The 18,865-nt window shown below is 37.6% G+C and overlaps 1 protein-coding gene across 7 annotated transcripts in view; it reads left to right on the top strand.

Moving 5' to 3' along the window:
• Positions 1 to 18,367, top strand: part of nhsl3 (NHS like 3) — a 44,958-nt gene extending 26,591 nt beyond the window's left edge. For 5 of the 7 annotated variants that reach the window (XM_084423611.1, XM_084423612.1, XM_084423608.1 and 2 more), the window contains 6 exons: positions 12,346 to 12,501; positions 12,635 to 12,675; positions 13,128 to 13,254; positions 13,571 to 13,678; positions 13,841 to 17,425; positions 17,516 to 18,367. In XM_084423611.1, the coding sequence (XP_084279737.1) occupies positions 12,346 to 12,501; positions 12,635 to 12,675; positions 13,128 to 13,254; positions 13,571 to 13,678; positions 13,841 to 17,425; positions 17,516 to 17,538 (4,040 nt within the window). In that variant the 3' untranslated portion in view covers positions 17,539 to 18,367. Of the gene's footprint in view, positions 1 to 9,154; positions 9,542 to 12,345; positions 12,502 to 12,634; positions 12,676 to 13,127; positions 13,255 to 13,570; positions 13,679 to 13,840; positions 17,426 to 17,515 lie in introns of those variants that run through there. The other 2 variants (XM_084423613.1, XM_084423610.1) reach the window with 2 other exon arrangements.
• Positions 18,368 to 18,865: the final 498 nt, after the last annotated feature.

Here is an 18,865-nt window from a genome sequence, read left to right on the forward strand (position 1 = left end):
ATTCTGAGATAATTAAGTCATTAATTCAGAAAAACAGAGTAGATTTTTTTTCCTCAAGTGAATGCAATATGCTTCCGTAGGTTTCCTCTATCTGTGCCAAATCCGCTTTCTGCAGTTGCGATTTTGTAATCAAAAATTTGTGAAAAATCCCAGCAGGTTTATACTATTTGTGTTCAAACTTCCCACCTGTTTAAGACAAAACATGGTGAGAAGCTGCACTCTAGAACTCGTTTCAGAGGTTGGGTGCAGTAATTAATAATTCCATTGCGACAGGCTGTGGTGCCCAAGATATTCCATTTTTCATTATCCCACGAGCAGCACTCCGACTAATCCCTTTGAATTCTGTGACTAGCGTAGGGAGCGTGCACATCCTTCCTCCTTTGAAGTTTCTGTTAAAAGTGCTTCAATCAAGCCCAGTGCCAAAGAGAGTTACAGAACAGCAGGATAATCTGTGTCAGTGGACAGAAATTCTTTCATACAGAGAATAAAAATTGGTAACATTTTGAATGTTTATTTTAATAAGACTCTTGAGCATACTCCAATTAATCCCCATACACCAGTGACCTCATAATTGGATTTGTTCTCAGACTGGCCAGTGTTCCACAGACCACATAGAGCAGAGAATTCCCTTTATTATTTGGAGCTGCAAATGAAAGAACCCGCCAAACGCTTTTTCAAGAATCCCTTGCCAATGTCGACCTGTTTTCTGAACTAAAATGGTTGTTTCAAGATATTTTGAAATGGGTTTTGACAGGGTTTTGTGTTTTTAGCTCACATCTAGCAGATAGCAGGCAGAATAGAAAAGGGCCCAATACAAAGCCATTGTGTCTGAATGTAATGTGGTCTGGTGCAGCCATTTCCTCCATGATTAAGCATATTAGCAGCAAGGAGACACCACCAAACCCTTCTTGACAGACACTTTTTCGCTTTTCACCAAATGGGAGCTGGGATAAAAGTATTTTTTACACTGAAAACCTGCTTTTAAAACGATAGTCCGCTCAAAAATAAAGATTCTGTCATCATTTGCTCACCATCATGTTGTTCCAAACCTGTATGACTTTAGCGTTACAAATGTGAAATGCACAGAAAAATGAATTGTGAGTCCTCAAAATGGAACGGACCACAGCTTTTCACTTGATGCTAAGACACTATGTCATCAGTCTTGCTAGTGCTTTCATGCTAGTTCTGTTAATGAAGTAGGTCATTGTGCTGAAGTCTGCAGTTTTCTCTAGCCTAGCCAGCGCTTAGTTTGCTTACCTGTGAACGTCAATGTAAAGAGTTTGTCACTGTAAAAAAGCACACTCGCGTTTGCTATTATACCCTGCTTCATCTTAATAGACTCAAATAAACACTCAAAAACTTAAACTCTGTGCTATTTTCTCTATTTCTGCCTTGGTGATTTTAATTGGATTGTTTTAAATATTCACATATTCTTTAGCAAATAGGAGGCGTATGACCAGGCTTGAAAGGTGTCTGATGTAAATGTCTGCAATTCTCAAGGCCACAGATAGCAGATTGTATTGACTGGATTATATTTCAGTGATAGCGGCACAGTGGCTGCATGTGTCAGAGGAGAGCTTGTGTGTTACAGTGAGATTACAGTAAAGTACTCATGATGCGTTTATCCTAATGCAGAAGGTAAGTTGAGTAAATCATTAAAGCAGTATGGGAGATCGCTGCACCATATAACATCAGAAGCCTCGCTTGTCCAAGCAGCATTATTTGTCCCAACTGCGTTTACTGCATGAATAACCATTTCCTGCACTCATGTTAATTAACAAGGTTTAGCTGATGTTCGTCTGATGGTTAGTTTGATGAAAATGAAGGTTCTGTCATCATTTACTCATCCTCATGTCGTTCCAAACCTGTATGACTTTTTTTTCCCCCGAGGAACACAAAAGTTGATATGTCGAAGAATGATTCAGTGAAATTATGTGACCAATTGTGACAAGCCAGCTTTATATAAAGCAGCTTATAACTTTGCTAATCATTTTCTTTTGTGTTTTAATGAACAAAGAAAGTCATACAGGCTTGGTAAACAGCATGCCAGTAAGAAAATGATAATGGTGAAAATTATTTATTTTTGGGAGCAAAAACTAATTTGACCGTTTGTCCTTATATAACACCATGTAGGGTCTGTTTTCAGAAAACATCTGTGTCTGCTCTCTATCAGAATCACACCATGTCCATTAGCATAGACAGAACTGCTCTTTTTCATTATGAGCTTGTTAAAGTAACACACACACACACACACATACACATATTGGGTTTTCATGTTTTATGAGGACTTTCCATAGACATAATGACCTTTATACTGTACAAACTATATATTCTATTCCCCAACACTAACCCTACCCATCACAGAAAATGTTCTGCATTTTTAAACATTTTCAAAAAACATCACTTACGCTTATGATTTATAAGCTGTTTTCCTCACGGGGACCAAAAAATGTCCCTACAAGGACAAGGATTTTGAACATTATGTCCCCATTACATTGAGTTTACCTGGGCCACACACACACACACACAATGAGGTGACTGTGTTTGATTTGTAACTTATTTTAAAATCAAATTTTGCTCAGGGCACATACTTGATACGACAGATTCCAGATACTCTACTTATTTTCTAATTTCACTAATAAAGTCAATACGTCTGAATCATTACTAGGCCCTTCTGATGTAATTCAGTTTTCGTACTGAATTGTGATGATCTTCACAGTACCTTCAGTCAACTAAAATGCTGATGTTCTTCTTCTGTTGTCTCAGTCAGTCGTTCATGTCAGCGGTAATCCAGGTGGCGTCTTTGCCTGCCATCCTGTCAAACAAATTAGACGGCTCAAGACGCAACTCACATTTACAGCTTCTGATTCATGTGACAAAATCAAGTTGGTTAGAAGCTTAAAGGGATAGTTCACCCAAAACTAAAAATGTTGTTATTATTTACTCTCCCTCAAGTTGTTCCAAACCTGTAAGAGTTTCTTCTGTTGAATACAAAATAATAGATTTTGAAGAATGTTGGTAATCAAATAGTTGACGGTAGCCATTGACTTCAATAGTAGGAAAAAAATGGCTACCGTTAACTGTCTGGTTCCCAACATTCTTTTAAATATCTTATTTTGTGTTCAACAGAAGAAACTCATACTGATTTGGAACAACATGAGGGAGAGTAAGTGATAACAATATTTTCATTTTTGGGTGAACTAACCCTTTAACGGAAATGCGAAGGGAAAAAATGGATTGACTGTGACAGTTGATTACAAAACCTCCACTGCTATTGTTTGCAGTCATTTCAACTTCTTAAAACCAGGGATAGTGTCTTTGTGTGGCCATATTCAACAGGGTTTGTCTTGTTTTAGGAAAAATTATGATATCTGACAAATGGAATGCTGAGAAAATTTTCACAGTGTATTTACTCACTAAATACATATAAATATTTCCATAATATGTACTCTTTTTAAAAGTAAGCTAAAGTGTTTTCTTTTTCACCAGGGTACTCTTGACTTGGGTTACTTAAACAAGCTCCACTCACACATTCTTCAGTTTGAAATATACTTTCGGCAAGATATGACAAGTCTGCATTTTGTCAGTGGGGTCAAAGGTTAAATGATGGCTGTGAAACCTGGGGTAAGAACCTGTGCAGCTGCAGTATAACACAACTGTTCACAGAAAGGAAGTAATGAATGTATCGTAAAAGCCCTACAGGCTTAGTAACAGTAAACTACATAATTGTGTTTTAGGAGTTAAAGAAACTACTAAAAGAACCAGACATTTACACTGATTTGGAAGAAACATTCTCCAGGTTTACTTTGTTTTGAACTCGGTTTGATTAATGTAATTACATAATGGAAAGAACAAAGCATGTTTCATCCATAGTATCATGCACAGGTTGTGCATCCATGGCTTTCAAATAACATGAGCATGGATAGCATGAGCATACAATTGCAAATATTTTACCATTGAGCACAGCAACTGTTTTCACATGACTGGCTTTAATAGTGAGTTGTGGTCAAAAATAGCAATGCGTAAGTTGGGACAGGACATAATTAAAGCATCAAAACATTTAAATGCACTGAAAATCAGAGGGAACTCAGTCTATGTTAGAAAGTTTATGTGAATACGAGTAACTCAAGAGCTTAAGCTTTGAGGCTTGGATGGGACTCATTGCTGTCCACAACAGCCTTATGTGGTGTTAAAGAGTAAAAATACCACTGAACTCAAATCCCTTTCAGAATGTCTGTATCCGGCTTGTGTTTGATTTAACCACAGTGGAAGGATATTCGCTATAATATTTACATGTTTTTGGGTTACTTTATATGTCTCTTTCTTTGCCTTTCTTGGAAGTTTTGACCACAAAACCTTAGATTAAATTGCACAGCATTCCCAACTCCTAGACTTTGAAATTGCTTCATAAAAATCATGTTATGAGGATGTGTTCTGAACTTTTGATTTTATAAAAATACATTATGTGAATGATCCAGATTCAGCCGCACAATGATCTGTGCAGTATAATCTTGTGCTGTATTTGTCGTGACATTGTAATTGACATTGTTTTGGTCAAAACGAATTGTTGCCCGGAGATGTTGTCACTAATGAATGATCAGATGTGATAAAGAGAGAGAAAGACTCTGCTCAGGGTCACGCTCTGCTTACAGATTCTGAAAACAGACAAATAGTCTTCCAAGTACAACTCTGGAAAAACTAGACTTAAAAAACTGGGTAAAAGTCAAAGAAGGTGAGATGACGAGAGAAAGGACTGTGTTTATGGGCTGTGTTTATGGGTAGATTGCAGATGAACAATGAAGATAGACTACAAATATATCGCATTAGCATAGAGATAGCATCAAAGCTAACAGACATGGACTAAAGGCCGTAACTGTTTTTATCTATAAACACATTATATCATTTATACTGTATATATTATTATTTAATTAATTTTATATCACATCCTGTGAACAGTAGCCATATTGAGATCCAGAATGGATATAAATAACAGAGGCATGAGCACATAAACACTGCTATTGATTAAGAAGAAACAATAGATGCTATTATTTGCATGATCTAATGTCACCTCAACATTTAAGCACCACGGGGTCTTATATCACACACACACACACACATATAGAGAGAGAAAGTACACTGTGTCATATGGTTCTATTAACAAGTAAAATAACTGAATCCATAAAGTGCCTGTGGCAACATTTCTTCAAAATATTATGTTGTCTCTTGCAGGTTTCAAAGTTAAATGTCCAGTGAGTGGCACTAAAAGTTCAGATTTATCCAAAACAGATTGGCAACGTTTTATTATGTTGACTGTTTTACGTATAATGGCAGTCCGGAAATAAAATGAAAGAGTGGCACTAAAAGGTTAACGTACCATCGCGTTAGAAAATTACGTTCCACCCGACCCTGAACCTAACCGATAGCGTTAGCAAAGCAAACGTCAGATAAAAACGCATTTGCTGAAGCAACCATGCAATTTTAGCTTGCTTCTGCAAACTCTTTTATCGTGAATTTGTGTTTCACAGGATTTGTACTTGTTAGCACCATGTGACCTTGTGTGACCAACATGATAGTAGAAACTTAGTAGATGGGATGCAACACACTGAATCAGTATATGCTTTACTGTAACACGTTTTATAGCAACATTTGACATTCAACACACAACATTAGTCACTGGAGGCTCTATCTTTTGCACACATCTACATCTTGAAAATTTGATTGACGAAGTTTAGGATAAGATAACAGGATAAGAGCGATATAGAATATACCATATCTTATTAGAAATATAAACAATAATTTGACACAATAATACGCACAAATAAGACATAGTGTGTAGGCTTGGGTGGAGATTGTGTGCAAGTGTTTTGAAAATCATGGGATTTTGGAATATACAATGCCCCAAAAGTACAAACACAAAGTGTCCAAGTACTTTTTAACTTCTTTGTCTATGTTCATATAAAAAAACAATGTCATAAGTCTTGCTTGAAAACTGTACTTGTGCTGTATTTCTTGAAAACAAAAGCTGCTTGATTTGCTATTGTGTATATAATGCAGTGACATATTGATTTGTTTAAGTGTGCCTTAAGTGGACATTGTAAAGTTAGTAAAAGAAAATACACCTTGAGAATCTCATTTTCTTCCATCTATATGGAAGGCTGTGTCTGAAAGAATGAGAGCTATCTTAAAACATCATGACACCTGCAGAATAAACCCTGCGTGCTTCTCAACCCCTCACACTATTGTTATTAGTATTGATGAAGCTTTCAAGCAGGGGGGAGAGTATTACTTCGCGTTGTACTTCAGTGTTTTTTATGTACAGAAGATTTATAGATGCTTCAAGGGACTTGTAAACACTGATAGATACAGAACTCCATCAAAGCCAAGGAAATAAACATGTCTTTAGCTTCCTGGCATTAATGACTTGAGGTTGTGCACTGCAGGGCGCTCTAAAATTAACCAGATGATCAGGAGGGGAGGGGAGCAGAGCTGAGGAAAAATCCCTCATCATCTTCTGAGACTTTGAGAAGACGCCCTAACACACCAGTATCATCTCCTAGTCGTTTGGTCAGATTCCTTGAAAACAACACAGAGGCAGTTGTATGAAAGCAACCCATTGTCAGAACGGGACAGATTTGGGTCTGATATCTGGGGCAGGATTCTGTTAGTCATGCTTAAACAACCAACTACAGCAGGGGTTGCGTAGAATTCAATAAATATAAATCAACAAATAAGGCACTTGTTGGCAAAAGTCAAGCAGATACAAATCAAGCTAATTCTGTGGGTGTATAATAGTGACTAAGAATGCTAATTTCTAGGCATTTGTACACATTTTATGGAAGATTACACAGCTAACATGCATTTGGTTGAATGTTTGTTTGAAGCCTACTTACAAACACAAAGCAAAAGCTGTCAAAGAAAAAATCTAGAAACTAAAACTACTGCAAGGTACATTAACCTTCTATTGGTGTTTTCATCCCAGATTAAGTCAAATGTTAAAGAGTACGCCCTCCTTTGAAAGCCCCAGGCCAAGCAACACAATTCCACGTTTATAAGTCTCACTGGGTGGTGGAAATAAATATTTAAAGCTAATTGTAGCATATTGTGGTTTCCCCGTACTCGCACCTTCCGGATATATATATATATATTTGCTTGTGTACCTATATACTTTACACAAAAATATTTGGTTTAAATGAGGACAGTGATCTGAGAGTGTTGTGAGAATGAGGTGACTTGCTTTATGGGCAACTCAGAACAATTTCTCAACTAAAAATATTCCTCTATCCGTCTGCAGTCGGGAAAACAACTTAAATGTGTATTATGAGTTGCAACAAACAGCCGTGTTGTGACATATATATAGTTTTGGCTCTCATATCTGTCAGTTTTACTTTTGTGCATTATCTGGGCATGTTTAAGAAACGTAAGGAGAGATGTTCCTTAAGCAGAATCATTGCAAACAATAATGTTACATTATTAAAATAAACACTAATAAAAATATAATGGAAATATTTAAAAATACAAAATATGAATATTAAATGACTTTAACTTCAAAAAGATTGACAGTATTGTCCTGGCAACAAACCAAAAATAAGTTTAAGATGAAGTACTAAAATGAATGAATTAGAAATATGAAAAAATTAACATTTAAATATAAAAATAAAAGCTATTTCAAAACATTAATACATACTAATAATATATAAATAATACTAAACACGGTCTATCACTACAAATTAATTGCATTCATACAAACCTGATTGCTAATAGCTGAGTGTTCAGTTCAGGGATACATTAAGTGTCATTTGTTTTCTAGGGACTCAAAAGCTTTAGTGTGAAGAAACTCAAGGGTCTGTTGGTGGTTTAAAGGCATGCTCTTCAACCCTCATTTCACACCATGTGCCAGATGGTGTCTTTTGGCTTCCCTGATAAATATTAATGGGATTTTGTGTGTTGGACAACAGGCAGTTGGTAGACTGGGTGCAATCTAAATGACAGACTGAAAAAAGAATTAGTAAAGTCTATGGGATTTTTTTTTTTTTTTTATGTAATTGCTTAGAAACATAATAGCACAACTCTCAAACATCTAAGTTTAGGTACCAATTCATGCATTCAAGGGGTTTGTTTAATTGTAATTATTATGACCAATATTAATGTTTACCTTAGCAAGCATAAAAAAGGTTCAGTGAAATGAAGGGAAAAGTGGTGAAAGTTTTCCAGCCGAAATAGTGACCTTTCTTTTTCAGTTTGAAGTGACGCCCATAATTCTCAGCCAACTCCACTTGAGTCTCTATTCTAGTGCCAAAGCTAGAGCAGCGAGTGAGGACATGGGACGCCCGAAAAATTGTTTAATGGTAAAGTGCTGCTGCACCCCTAAAGAGATATATGGAACACAAATAGTAGCTCATGTTACTCTAAACCTGAAATAATCTGAACTAATTCTGACACCTGCTATAAATGTCTAAAGCAATATCCTCTAAATCTATTCCACCAGTCTTTTGTCTATAAAGTAAAAAATGTAAGAAATACAACAAGGTCACTAGAAAAACAATGTAATTTGTTATAAATATTTACCCAAAAAATGAAAATGTTATCACTAAACCCATATGATTTTTGATGGTTTAAAAAAAAAAAATTCAACACTGTTCTCTTTCATAAAATGGAAGCCTACATGTTTCAAATAATACCAGATGGCTATCGTATGGTTTCAGGAATCCTGGAAAATAGTGCTTGCGTCACACACTTTATGATATTTTTATAAATTAGAGCTTGACAGCAGTAAGTCAAAATATGACATTGTATGGGAAAGAATAGCATGAACTTTCTTCAAAACATCTCCTTTGGTGCTTTAAAGGTTTAGAACAATGTTAGAATATTATTATTTTTGGGGGTTTTGGTTAAACTATTCCTCTAAAAAGTTGAATAACCATCATTATACCCACCAAAACACTTTAGATGGAGTGTTTGATTCTAGACACAGTCACTGTGTACTGGAAAAAAATAAAATAAAAGAATAAATCAAATCTAAATGCCTTTTTACTATACTGTGGGTCAAATTGTGAAGCAGATGCCCTGATCTTAGTGTGGCATGTTTCCAAGCAGATATTAGGGATGGCAGATTAGCCAGGCTCCCCCTTCAAGGCAAATCCCAAGTTCAGTTGGTGTACGGTACAATGGAGGAAAACAGCCAACACGTTGGGGGACACCACACAGTAAGATGTTGACAAAAGCCGGGGCGAGGGGGAGGACAGATGAAGAGGGGTGGGAAAGATCAGGGCAGCTGGAGGATTGGTGGCAAACAGTAGATCTCATTGTGTCGGACCTGATTATCCTTCACGGGAGACAGCTAGTTGACATCACTTGGTCCGTGTCTGCAGAAGTGGACAGTTAGTCATGATACTGCTTGGTGAAAGAGTTTCTCTCTAATCATTTAAGTAAGAGACACTTTCAAACTGCAATGATCTCTACCTGGACCTTAATCTTAAGACAGACATGGTGGTGTTTATAAGTAAAAACGTTCGGTCTCTGTTGTCAATCTTCAAGAAGAAGGGTGAGTAGACAGATTCAAGAATTCTGACAGATCCAAGAATTTATAGATGATTACTCACCTTCAAACATTAATATTTATCCTGGTTCTCAAGATACTGTTTGCTCTTCCATGCGAATCTAGATTCTTTTAGTATTTAAGTATATTATTTTAGTATGTATTTAGACTTCTAGAATTAACAGATGTTAAAAAGGTAAAGGCTGTTCTTTGTATGCATGTACTTGTTACAACATTAAGTTCAGAAGTTTAAAATGGCACAATAGGCATCAAAACAAAAATATATCGCAGTTGTGGATTTATACCTGTCCTGACAGTGTGGTTGTTGGAGGCAAGGTTCTCTGTATATATGTAACAGGTGGCTTCTGAACGCTGAGGGAAAATATGCAATGAAATGCTCATAAATTTACAGACTCAATAATACTAATATTCCCATACAGATAGAGATCATTATTACAGAGTAAAAAGAGAATAAGGTTATGTTTATTATCATGCCATCACTTTTGCCGTTCATACTTGAGGTAACGTTCGGGAGCTGCTTACGGTTCATTCTTTAGCATGCACAATTTTTGTTAGGGGGCATTGTTTGTTCATGTTCATCTATTACACAATTTTTAAAAATGTTAATACAAGTGAAGCTTTCTAAAAAAAATCTCATTTGTAAAACATACCCCCAAAAATGTTTTAACTGAAATCCACTTGAAATGGAAACTGAGTACAAACCGAGTTGTATTGAACATGGTAACATTCCTTTAACTTTAAAAAGGAGTCATTTGTGAAATGGACTCATACAGCGCACTTGCCAGTGTGTGTTGCGACTCTGTTGTTGTATCACAATGTATGTAGTCAGTGCCAGTACACCTGAAACCCCCATGGGGTGTACTATACAAAAAGCTTAAAAGTTGATACCAAGTGAACAGTTAGAAATCTGCATAAATGGCTAAGAGGCTGAGAAGATCTCTTTTAAGGGAAAGTCCCTGTCCTAAAACACTCCCATTAACTTCATTTTGCAATGCCTTTTGAAACATCAAAAAGGTTATCTCATGGCCAGTGGTTTAAAGCACTCAGGAGGTACGCAATGAAGTCTGAGGCTGTTCCTTTGAGAGTGCCCCAGTCCAACGATAGGCCACCCTCAAGTGTCCCGTTTCTCCCTATTGTAATGTTAACAGTGAGTCTCGGAGCAAGTCACTCATTAACTAAAGTAATGCATGTTTTAGGAATAAATATACCAATAAGAGGTAACATTAGGTCACCCTACTGCATTTTCTAGTCTGAATGTTCTCATTGGGTCAAACCAGATTATAAAGAATCTGCTTCCCAAAACAACTGCTGTGGAATGATTTCTTAGAATTTAGGTGCATTGCCCTTATTTGGAGGATTCATCACAGATTATTATTCCTCAGATTACAGCCAAGCTTGGTCTTGTTGGGTAATAAACAAGTACTTGACTGGAATATTTCAGAATTAAATTGCTAGACGATTAAAAATAGAAAAGAGAAAAAAGTCAACCTCTTTCTTAGAACGCGGAGGTCCTTGTGCTGCCATATGTTAAACAGAGGCAGCGAAGCAAAGGGTAATCTGGTATTTGAAGGAATTAAAGATCAGAAGGGATTACCTGGTCACAGCATGAGTGTGAAGTCCATTGCCATGTTGGAAATCTATCAACGTGTGCCGCTAACGCCCGTCAACAATCTGAATAGAATTAGCTGCCAGCATTAGCAGGTTTTGCTACTGGATAGAAAAAGAATGGGCAGAGTTAGATCATTTGACAACCAGATTTCCAGACTTTCATTGAACCTCGTTCACATAATGGGGGTGTGGAAATCTTTATTCAGTCATGTTTCCAATTTCATACTGAATTAAATAATAATCGATGGGGATATTTGTGGATGTTGACTTGAGCCTCTAGCAAAACTGTCCTGCTTGTGCTTCACCAATCTTGATTTGATCTGGAAGAAATAGTTAAACTTTCCTAAAAGGTGCAGTGTGTAAATTTTAGCGGCATCTAGAGGTGAGGTTGCAAATTGCAACCAACAGAAGTTACGGTGGCCGACAGGAAAAGATGTCGTCGTCTGAGACAGCAGAGAGTAGCCAGTTAAACAATGAGGGTTTTTTTACAAAGATAAATTAAGAAATTATATTTCCTTAATTATTCAGTAAAACGATGTTATTGCTAATATTATTGTCACTTGTTCATCATTGTGTCACTGTTTTATTCACTGACTTTAGCTATAGCTTCTTTGCATGAAGAACAACATAGTGACGAAACGCGCTCTGTAGAGCAGTTTGTCCGTTTAGGGCTACTGTAGAAACATGGCGGCGCAAAATGGCCATTTCAATGTAAGGGGACCCGCGGTGTATGTAGATAGAAATGGCTCATTCTAATGTAATAAAAACATAACGGCTCATTATGTAAGGTCTTTATACACCACTGAAAACATAGTTATGTATATTATATTGTATTTCTGTCATTAGATCCTCCTAAATATTACACAATGCACCTTTAAACTCTCCTTAAACTTTGATAGACCGGCTATGATTTGATGATCTAATACTGCATTTTTTTTTTTTTTTTTTTTGTGATATGTGAAGGCCAAGTATGGTAACCCAGGGAGCAATTGGGGGGTAGGTTCCTTGCACAAGGGCACCACAGTCATTTCCTGCCAGAATCGAACCTGCAACGTTCGTGTTACCAGTCTGACTCTCTAACCATTAGGCCACAACTGCCCCAGATTTTGGACAATATTTTGGGAAAGACTGCAACCATTTTTATGTGAATAACAGTACCTTTCCCTTCCCTCTATTTTTAGCAGGCCAAAAACAGGATGAGCAAAGAAAGCTGACTGTACATTACACAACCTCCCAGCACTACCAGGAGAATGTGTTCATAGAAGGGAGCAGGCCACAGTACCTGGAAGACCTGCATACAGAAGCCCAGGAGGGACTTAAGATACTACAACAGGAGGGTAAGCCTCATGCTCAAATCAATAACACAACACATACTGATCTATGACAACCTTGATCCACTGCTCACATTCTGGCCTTCTAACGCACAACTGTGTTTTCTGATGCACCTCACTCAGTCTTTTTTTCATGCAGAGCACAAAAATGGGGTGAACTTTCAGGATGATCAGACTGAGGTAAGCCTCTGAAGTAAAAAAAAAATAAAGATCCTGTAGTCAAATCTATTAGATGTTAGACAATAGTAGCTAATTTAAACAAATAAAATGTTTTTAAACTCTCAACAGTGGTAATTCTGGTATATCCCATCTCGTAGATCTTGACCTTCTCAACTGTATATAACAATGAAAACCACAATCATAAAACTTTAACAAAAAAAAATAAGTTTCAGGGGTCCAAATCCAACAAACCTCTTACGATAAGAAGCCTTAGTTGTAATTATGAGGGAATTATCACCAAGAGTTTTCTTTTTTGCAAAGAAGTTTTTGTACCCTGTTTATGGAAGAGGCACATGACGTCATTCATTCTTTAATATGCAAAGAAATATGTATAAACTGTATAATAAATGTATAAATATTTTTAATACATTTTATTGGATTGCTTTCTAACAATGACCTCCATTTCTTGACAGCCAGAGGAAGACACAAGCTCAAAAGAAAGAGATGAATCACTTGAGACTGATAGCACTGCTGGGCACTCTGTCAATTCAGTGTCGACTGTCTCAGCAGTCTCCTCGCATTCAGTGCTTACACGTCAAGGTATACAATGCTGACTTTAAGAAGGTCTTAAAATAAGCCATGCTTAGTGACACATACTACCTCTTTTTTCCTCTAATGTGTGGTATAGCAATACAAAGACAAAACCATAGATTTGTCAAAATTAAGTTATGATTTATCCTATGATAGACAGGTTCAGAGAAAACATGTTTTTTTTTTATTAATATTTTTTTTACTGCCATCACTTTGAATAGGACTTCATATTAAATCTCAAAACAACTGAATGGCAAGAGACCAAGAGAATGGCATGACATTTTTTTTTGTATTAAATCTCTGTTTGATCTATCACTCACTTTAGGTTCCACATTTAAGCCCTTGAACCCAGTTAAAAGACTGGAAAAGACCAAGAGGAGAAGTAGAAGAACAACTATCATGGGCATTCCACAGCAAGTTCAAAGAGAATTGGGCATGTAAAACTATGTTATTGTCAGATTATTATTATTTTTTAAATCAGGTTTTTGAGAATGACATTCCTTAAAACAGCAACTTTGACAAGTATATGAGATTACACAGCTATTCTGGCAAAAATAGAAGAATTACATTACTTTGCTTTTTTTTTCTACTTAAGATATGGCAAGAGGAACTATACTGCAGCAGGCTCCAAACAGAGAACGTGATGAAGATGATTCAGTTGTCATCCCGACAATTGATGGAGAGCTCCCTTTAGTAAATCATGAAGGGGCTCGTGTACACCTGCAGAATATTGAGGTTCTTCAGACATCAAGAGATGAAGAGTTCCTTATAAACCACATCCATTCTGTCTATCAAGATGAGTTAAACCGAAAGCTTGGTCTAGGAGCACACCCTACACAGAGGCCTAAGTCTCTTGCTGTGCCAAGAATGACCACTTCCTATTTCCTGAATGAGCCTCAAGGTCTCGTTATGTCTATTTCACCACAGGCAACGTATTTATCCAAGATTATTCCAAATGCAGTTCTGCCTGCTGCAATAGATATCATTGAAATTAATCATGATCACAGTCGGCGCAGTGCCAGTACAGTCAGCAAGAGTAGTTTAGCATCAGCTAGCCCAGCTTCTTCAAGGTCTGGAGGTGGGACAAATCAAGGTCCTCTTACCGCTAGCTCCAACAAGAGCCATTCGCAATCATCTGAGACGGTCGTCTCCAATTCATCTACAATCTCTTCAAAAGGAAGGTGTTTACCAACCTTTGTTGCCGACAGCACCAAAGAAGTTTCAGATTTAATCCCAAAGGACATGAGTGTTACAAGCTCAGGAAGTTCTGACAGTAAATATACAAATCACAGACTGGACCACAGGGAGATGGATGATGCTGGGGACAATGTTAGAAACAGCCATTCGTTCTCTCGTAGTCTCTCTGTAATGAAGACAAAACTACCACCAGCACCGCCTCAGAGAACCTATTCCCTGCATCATGAAAAACTTAAGCGGAGATCTAGGGAGCGTGTAGACATAAAAGATCTCAACGATATAGCACCAAATGATGAGCAAATCGGTAGAGATCTCAGCAATGCAAAAGAAGACCATCAGTCCACCAATAACGAGAAGAGTTCTGTCCATTCTTCCGTGCTCAGCTCATTAAGAGATTTCCAGACATCTGTGGAATCTAGCCCACTTAGTCCTGATCAAACTTTTACTGGAAGTCATGTCAGATTAAGTAACTCATCTCCAAAGAAAACTGGAGAATCTAGTGAAAACAAATTTGATAGGACTTTATCTCCTTCAAGTGGATACTCAAGTCAAAGTGGGACGCCTACGCATTCCCCTAAAGAGGTTAGTCCCTCCTCACCTGGAAAGAGAAGAGTTAAGCCTTCAAAACCAGAGAGAGCTGGTGTACAGAGCTCACCGGTGGTATCAGTCTCTTCGTCAATGACATCTCTGTCTTCAGTCACATCGGATACGGCGCATCAGGACATTCAAACCAACACCACTCCATCAGAGCCATTGAAGTGCTCCCCTCTGCTTACAACAGTGAAAAACAAGGTAACACCTACACACCCAAATAATGCTCTTAGGGAACTGTTCAACATTCCCCCTCCACCCAAGGTAAAAGCCCCATCTCCCCCACCCCCTGAAACCTGGATTCACAATAAACGGACACTTGAACTATTATGTGGCCCAGGTCCAAACCCACATAAGTTACATCAGCTTCAAAAACAACAAAAAGAGTCATCAATAGGTAAAAATCAAAACGCAAATTCAATGCAAATCCTTGAACAAATGATCCCAAAGACACAGACAACAGAAGAAAGGAAGATTGAAGAAAAAATGGATAACAAAGAAGCTGTAAAAGAACAAAATGAGTCCATATCACCACAAGTGCACGAACAAACAACGACAGAACCTCCTGATGTGAGGCATAATGGAAGCTCAACATTACATAATGAACTAGAAAGTCCAGAAACTCTTGCAGAGGTCAACCAAACTATTCGTTTACAAGGGGGGAGAACTGTAGAGGACCAACAGGAAAGAGGAAGTCAAACACTTCTAACAACGAAGGTACCAACTATCAAAGTTGATCAAAGTATGCTCTCACAAACAAACTGTGAAGTCAAAACAAATGGTGAAATTGTGAGCACATCTCCCCCAAGGAATGACAAAACCAATGACGAGATCCAAAGAAACAGCCATGTAAAGGGCTTTTTGAATCATAAACCAATGCAAACCCTTGGTATAGAAGTACCTGATGTCAATGGCATTTCTCCACCTCCTTCTCCACCGCCAGAACACCACCCTCCTCCACCACCTGCTAAAAAGATGTCAGCCTCCTCAGTGTCAATACCACCATCTAAAGAAGAAGAGGAACAGAAGCAAGAAAAAGAGGAACAGGTGACTTTCCTGGAGTCTTCTTGGCCTCCACCACCACCACCAATGGAAGAGTCTACTGACTTGATGTTTGAGGAACAAGATGAACTTGACTTCCCCCCACCACCTCCTTCGTTCATGCATGAACCCCTCTCAGAGATATCGGTCAATTGCCATGAAGAATCATGTGAACAGCAATCCAACACAGAACTGGTGCCATCTAATGCCTCGGATATGGACAGCAGTCCAGACCAAGACTCAGAAATACATACCGTTCTCCCAGAAAGAACAGTACAAAATGGTATGGAGAATAGGCAGCAAGATAAGCCTTGTAATAATGTATCAGACTTCTCGTTGGACCAAGTTGGCATGGAAAACAAAACTGTAGCCTCTCCTAAAATGTCCTTTTTATTACCGGATGAACTGGTACAAGGGGAAGATTCATCAGAGCATGCATTACCTGAAAGCCAAGCAGATTCCAATGTGCCACTTGCACCTCCGCTTCCAGTGGAAAACCAATCTATTGTTAACTCACGAAGGCATCTGAGCCTTGTAAACAAAGACAACCGGAGCAAAGAACTGTTGTGTCGACACAAAAGCACACCTATTCCAAAGGAAGATGCCAACATTCCACTTGTCACACCTTCCTTGCTTCAAACGGTGCGACTACGATCTGTAAATGTTGGGGAAGATCAAATACACAATGATAGCAAACCAATTACTGAGACCACAACAAATGAGGATCACAGTATTACTAGTCAAGCAACACCACAAAAGCCTATTCGCAAATCCTTGGCTTTGAAGTCCAACTCACCTGCTAAGTCTTCTCCTGCTCCAGCCACAGTCCCATCCATGTGTCTCCAAGAGGCTATACGTATGAAGACAGCTGCTATGTCCTCCAGTGGAGTACCTGCAATGCTCAATCTACGCTTATCCTCAACTAGCACTGCAAGTTCACCTGTGCCATCCCCTAAAACACCAGACGGCTGTGACTTCCATAAGTCCCCTGCATCGACAGCCAGTTTTATATTCTCCAAAAGCACAAAAAAAGTCATCATTGAAACACCTTCTTCGCCTGAGGTCCAAGCAAGCCTCAAACAGGGTCTCGCAGCTGAGATAATGCATGTTTCTGACCAAGCCAAGATGATGATTACTAATGGAACAAAAAAGGCAATTAAAGTGCCGCCACCTGTTGCTAAGAAACCAGTGCATGGAACAAATCCTCCCAACAAGACGGAGAATGTAACAACGGATAAGACAGAGATCTTGACAAATAAACAAATAACGAGAGTTGAAGTTAATGGGCAAAGTGATCCAGTGCATCCTGCTGGCCAGCGAGCACAATCATTAGGGAGCCAAGAGCAACCAAGTAAGGAAGCATTCACAGGTTATTTCAATTTGTGCATGAAATACAGATGGAACCATGTAAATGATCATTATAATTACATTTCTTTTTCAGGAAGTACAGAGACTGCATGTTGAAGAGTCATGGTGGATGAGTTGAGTTTTGATTGGACTGTTTAGTCACAGTCTGGAAAAGACAAGAGGACAAAGCAAGTGATAAAAGCCCAAGTGAGATTGTGATCAAGGATCCATGGATACCGCAACTGTCTTAAAAGCCTTAGCCTGATAATGGCCTTCAAATGTATGCAAAAAGCTTTTTCTCCAATCTGTTTTTTTTTTTTTTTTAAATAGCTTTATTACAAACTTTCAAGTATTTTTCTAAATGAGTTTCTGTGCTCTGGGAAAAGTCACTTTAAGTTTATTGTGGACTTATTAAAGCTAATGACTGCAAGATTAAACTGACATCTAGTGGTCACTAGTGGTAGTAATCACTGCTTGGTGAAAAAAAAAAAGTCAAATCCTGTTAAAATGTTGACATATCTAAATATGTCCAAGCACAGAGATTGATTGCTAGCTTTCGTGAAAGAAGTCGATTCTACTAACAATATTTTGAAAGGTTTAGTTCTACTGCAATCAGCTTTCAGAATTTGCTTTCAGCAAATATGTAATAATACATGTACAGAACCATCTGTTACCTTTATGTATTCTGAAGTATGCTGACCATGGCTGAAACATATAACATTCAAAATATATATTTACTTTTCATTAGATTAAAGCACTTTGTAAGCTAAATGCTGCATTTCTGTTGGAACCAGCAAATTAGTAAAAGTATTGACTGACGGTCCCTCTAAAATTGATGTAAAAATATACAGTATATACATATACTTTAGTAACTATTTACTTCCAATGGAGTGAATAGAATTGCAACACTGTTTCTGTTTTAAAAATAAATATGCATTAAAAGATATTTATAGATTTACCCTGTTTTGACTGTTTTTAAATTCCTTGGACATACAAATATAACATTACACACAGTATACATCCCCCATACCAACATATATTTTGTTTGATTAATGTATGTCGTGTAAATATTCATTCATCAGAAGAGAAAGCCTTTTCATGTTCTCTGGTAAAGCTGCTTTTTTCAGTACATAGAATCCCAAACTTTCATTTTCAGGTTAATATATTTAGATCTCTTCAATAGATCATGACAAAAACAGCAAAGGTACATTTGAAGACATTTCCATCATTATTTCCATAAAGAAAAGTGGTTATGAATCATCTTTGTTTATTTCAATGCGTTTGGTTAACATCAGATGACTTCTGAATATTACATTGCATGAAATTAGCGGTGTTTACCTGTGAACCAAGGTAAACTTATCCTAAAATATTTACCCATTACAGTTTATGATGTATATAGATTGTTCATGTCTGAACCGTTTCCATTAATGGTAAAATAGTTAAA

Source organism: Rutilus rutilus (assembly GCF_951802725.1).
Source record: "Rutilus rutilus genome assembly, chromosome: 11".
NCBI classification, from domain to species: domain Eukaryota; kingdom Metazoa; phylum Chordata; class Actinopteri; order Cypriniformes; family Leuciscidae; genus Rutilus; species Rutilus rutilus.